This window comes from Protopterus annectens, chromosome 8.part0, assembly GCF_019279795.1.
Source record: "Protopterus annectens isolate FY-2018-M chromosome 8.part0, PAN1.0, whole genome shotgun sequence".
NCBI classification, from domain to species: Eukaryota; Metazoa; Chordata; order Ceratodontiformes; family Protopteridae; genus Protopterus; species Protopterus annectens.
This window is the reverse complement of record NC_056741.1, coordinates 811,154,026-811,158,529: the sequence shown is the minus strand read 5'-3', so window position 1 is coordinate 811,158,529 and position 4,504 is coordinate 811,154,026. Positions and strand designations below refer to the sequence as shown.

General features: G+C 39.4%; 1 protein-coding gene across 1 annotated transcript in view; it reads left to right on the top strand.

The window, feature by feature from the left end:
- Positions 1 to 2,785: 2,785 nt before the first annotated feature.
- The window catches only part of ELK1 (ETS transcription factor ELK1), a 743,407-nt gene continuing 741,688 nt past the window's right edge, over positions 2,786 to 4,504 (top strand). The window contains exon 1 of the mRNA XM_044080278.1: positions 2,786 to 3,071. Within this exon, the coding sequence (XP_043936213.1) occupies positions 3,056 to 3,071 (16 nt within the window). The 5' untranslated portion in view covers positions 2,786 to 3,055. The remainder of the gene's footprint in view (positions 3,072 to 4,504) is intronic.

Sequence of the window (4,504 nt, the reverse complement as noted above, 5' to 3'; positions counted from 1 at the left end):
AGTGTCCTACCGTTATAATCACTTCATCTGTTTTGAATACATATCATCCTTTTTTAACCCTGCATTGTCCTCCTGTCCTGAGGCTACATTATGTTGAAGCAAAGGTTCTGACCACTATCATATATTTATGAGTAAATTCTCTGCTTTCCACAATCACACTGCCCTTCCACTGGTCCACTGTTGGTAATTATTTTTTACTATTTGGGGGTATGTGTACATTATAGGTAACTCTCAACTTCTCTTTTCAAGAGTCGGGATGTAAAAAAAAAAAAAAAAGAATCAGGGTGAAAATCCAAAAAAGCATGGGGAAAGAAAGACACAAAATCAGGGATATTTTTTTAAATATTACTTTAATTAATGTAAAAAAAAGTTAATAGAGCAGCAGATTTTACGTTTACATACATTTTCTGAACAATAATAAGAATGAAGCTCTAATGTCGGTCACTACTGACTGACCACAATGCTTAGTGACTTGTAATAAAATCAAGCATTGTATGAGGGACAGGGCAAAAATAGGCACAACTGAGAGCTATGGGGGCTGGTCAGGCTGTGGTAGAGGGTGCTGCAGTTAGTGGATATCACACCTAAATTGAACTCTCCCTTACTAAATGACTGGTAATCTAAGGCTGGTGCCTCAAACAGCCCACCCACTTAGATCAGGCGCTACAACAACTTCATAATAAATGACATAGGATCACAGGAAATTACTAGGCTATTGACCCAGAGGTCATTTTAAGCCTAGCCGTTTCATCCCAGTGTAATACCATAGAAATGCTAGTCAGTACCCGGTATTGCATTTAGTGATGACTGTTAATGTCCAGGAGAATTGTGGGCTCTGATGGTGCCCCATCCACTCGTCCAGGTTCCTCTTGAACGGTGTCATAGAGGTGCTCTGATTCAAATAAATTGCTAGACGGTTCCAAAGATGTGGCAGCCACTGGGAGATAAATATGTCCCTCTACCATGTCCTATTTAAGTCACAGGCTATATTTAGGTCTCTGGAATGGGTAGCCTTAGTCCCGTCTGATTTACAGATATGCAGCAAGTTAATTAGGTTTGGGTCTTGGATTGCTCTGTAGGCCAAGCATAAGTCTCCACTAGGAAGTCTACATGATACGGAGTATAGTGACAGGGGACTTTAGTCGGTCTGTGTAAGGCACATGCTGGAACCCCTTGATCTTCTTTGTTAGAAACTGCCGAGGTCTCTCTAATTGCTGCAGGTGCTTAGTAAAGTACATGCCAAATAGGGCATAGTCCTCAATTATGGGACAGATAAGTGCCGGGTATGGGGGGGTGGGGTTATAACTTATTTAGCTCGAGGCGATGCCCTTAATAATCAAGTGTACTACGTAGAAAGCTTTCCTTACTACAGTAGACACATGGTGGTCGAAATTAAGGTCATAGTATTGTCGTTGATTTGATAGTATAAAGGGACACTGTGCTAAGGGGAACGATGATGCATTTCTTTGCATTGTTTGAGCATTTTTTGCTAGCAATGCATTTGTGATTTTGTTTTCCTTTGCTGTAACTGAAAGCCCTTGTTTGGGGCAATGGCAATTAACGGTTCCATAAAATGTAGACACACAACCTTATAATTAAACTTAATTACACCTGCTTGTCTCTATAATTTTGACTTCTTCATGTATACATATTAAGAATTTATGCTAATTGCCTTGTTTCTGATTTTAGCAAACAAACATGAGTCTCCCTGTCACTATATGTGGTATCATGTAGACTCCACTACATCCCTATCCATATCCAACACTTATCTCCACTATTTCTATCCGTTTTCTCTTTTTACTCACTTATTTACTTAGAAACCGACAAGACACCCCTCCTTAAGGCCTCGTTTTTAATTATTTGTCTAATATCTGCCTTATGAAACCATACTCCTCACATACTTTTTATGTTACATACTGTTGTTATTTTTCATGCCCTAGGAATACTCTCAAAAACTCTTATTATCCACTTTGTGGGTGCCTTGTTTTTCATTATAAATTTCAAACTATTTGACTTTTTATTTGAAATCTATGTATAAAACTGACACACTGTTGATTTTTGTTGTATAACTGCATTTGGACATACAGTTTTACAGTAAAAATCGATAGTATTTGAAACTTTTCTCCCTGGACCTTCGTTGAAAAGGAGCTCATTTTTGGCCCGTAGGACTTTCCCGGTAAACAAACTGCAAATAAATATATAACTAAAATAAATATTATTTCGGGATTTATCCCTTAAGCAGTTCTCTGGAAGTTGTTTAGTACGAAACTGTTATACTTCTTGGGTAATAAATAACTCTCATCACATTAATATGCAGAAAACACGTGCAGTAATAATATTAATATACATGTAAAACGGTATACCAAATCCGCGATAACAAAACAGTAAAACCACAAGAATATTGTCGTGCGCGGTCGGTAACCTTTGCCAAACTAGTAAAGTGTTTAACAAGATGAATCGATCAATAAAAAAACAATGATGCAACAAGCCAATGTGTTAAAAAAACAACAGAGACTAAGAGAGCGAGAAGCAGATTTAAAGTACACGTTTCAGACCCGTTTGCATCAGCAAAAAAATAATCACAGTAATTCAGTAAACAGATTTCCTTCAAATTCTCACTACCTTACAGACATCCACACCTTAGCACACGTTCAGCAGTTCATCATCAATCAGTCAACCTAGATAGAAGTTGTTAAAATGCAGCGTGCGGGGGCATGGTGTCTACGCCTACCTGACGTCAGTCCGTGATGCGGTGGGCGGTGCAGAAACCCCCAACGACCTGACGCCTTGGAGATGCAACATGGAGAGTGAGGAACGTTGCCCGGGCTGGAGAAGCGAGTGCGCGAGAGTGAAGCTGGTAATCAGTAAGATCACGGGATCCCACCGCCCGAGGATAGCCGCAAATGAGCAAGTAAGCTGGAGGCGAGTCGAGAGGGAACGTTATAGACTGTGAAGGAGTAGGAAAGCAGTTCAGAAAAACTGAAAAACAGAGGCGCACGGAATCTTGTATATTTTAACGCAAGTGGACTATCTGAAACCATCCGTAAAAGCCAGTATGGAGCCTAGTAGTGGTGAGTACAAAGTGCAAGCACGGCTTTTTGAATCTTGGTCACGGAAAATACCAACAAGTTACTTTACCCTTGTCAGATTATTCCCATGCACAATTCTTTCTTCTGTCATATACATCTGTATTGCACCAAACCTTGACATGCTTCCTAGTCCCTACGCAACAGTCTCTCTGGAAAAGCATAAATGTCCTGCCCGATATTCTCTACCTTAAACTCCCATGGACTTCACTCTGCTGATGTTTGTTGACAGTTTATATCGCTGTCTTATATCCATTTAGGTTACTTGCCGACTAATAACTGTGGCTCACTCCCAGGTGACATACCCTTCCTAAACCAGTCATAGTCACATTGTGCTGTTTAACAAGCCGTGGTACTTAAAGCACCTTTGCGTTTCCACCTTTAGTAGGTCGTTCGTCTTATTGGCTTTATCTGACATGTACATCATTGCACAATCCGTTCATTTTTTAATCGTATGCCTTATCTGTCTCTCGTCAGCATAGTCATAGTATCTTGCTTGTGTTATCCATTTCGTGTACCAGAAGTGCAAATGTCTTTTGATATCCATCACACACCACATCTGTTTTACTTCTGTCATGCATATGCATTCTGCCATTCCCCTTTCTATCATTAAGGACTTCTTAGATGGAGAATGAGCCAGTGAGGCCTCCACCCTGGTAGTTTAAAGATAGTGTGAAAACATCTTAACAATAGGTGTATTTGCTATTGTAGCTAACTGTTACAAATGCACATTAATGAGGTAGCTGGATTTTTGTCTGTATGTAGTTACTGCAATATAAGAATACATACACATAGGTGTGAAGAAATAGATACTTGAGTGCATGCACACATACTTTAATGAATAGCTCTGTAGTATGAAAATATATATGTATGAACATACCTGTTAAGTTTGTGCAGTATGTGTGTATTAGTTCTTACCACAAGCCCAGTGCACATTTATTCATATGCAAGCATGTATGTGAACATATGCAAATTAAGACTATACAGACAAATGTATCTGTGTTTAGTGTGCATAAATAAATGGGTATGTGCATGTGTGTATGGATGTGTATATGTACGGCTTTTATGTATTTATATGCATGTATGTGCATAAAGTTATATACACACACGTCTGTGTGTCGCTTATCAGTATGGATCCCACAGCTCTCAAATGTCACATTAGTGTAAAGTAGCCCTTGGTAAGACATTTTGTCAAAGCCACTGTGATGCAATGAGGTTGCAGCTTAGTGAGAGTAAGGAAGTTTTATGTTGTTCTCACTGTTGTGTGATTGCAGTGATCTTGCAGTTTATAATATGCTATAACACGTGAGCCTCCTGTAGAAACCCTTTGTGTGCGTGCGTGCGTGCGTGTGTGTGTAGTTGGCAGTATCAAAATGTTCAGAGATTGTGCTTTTGTACAGTGTTGCTCGTTTTTTTGT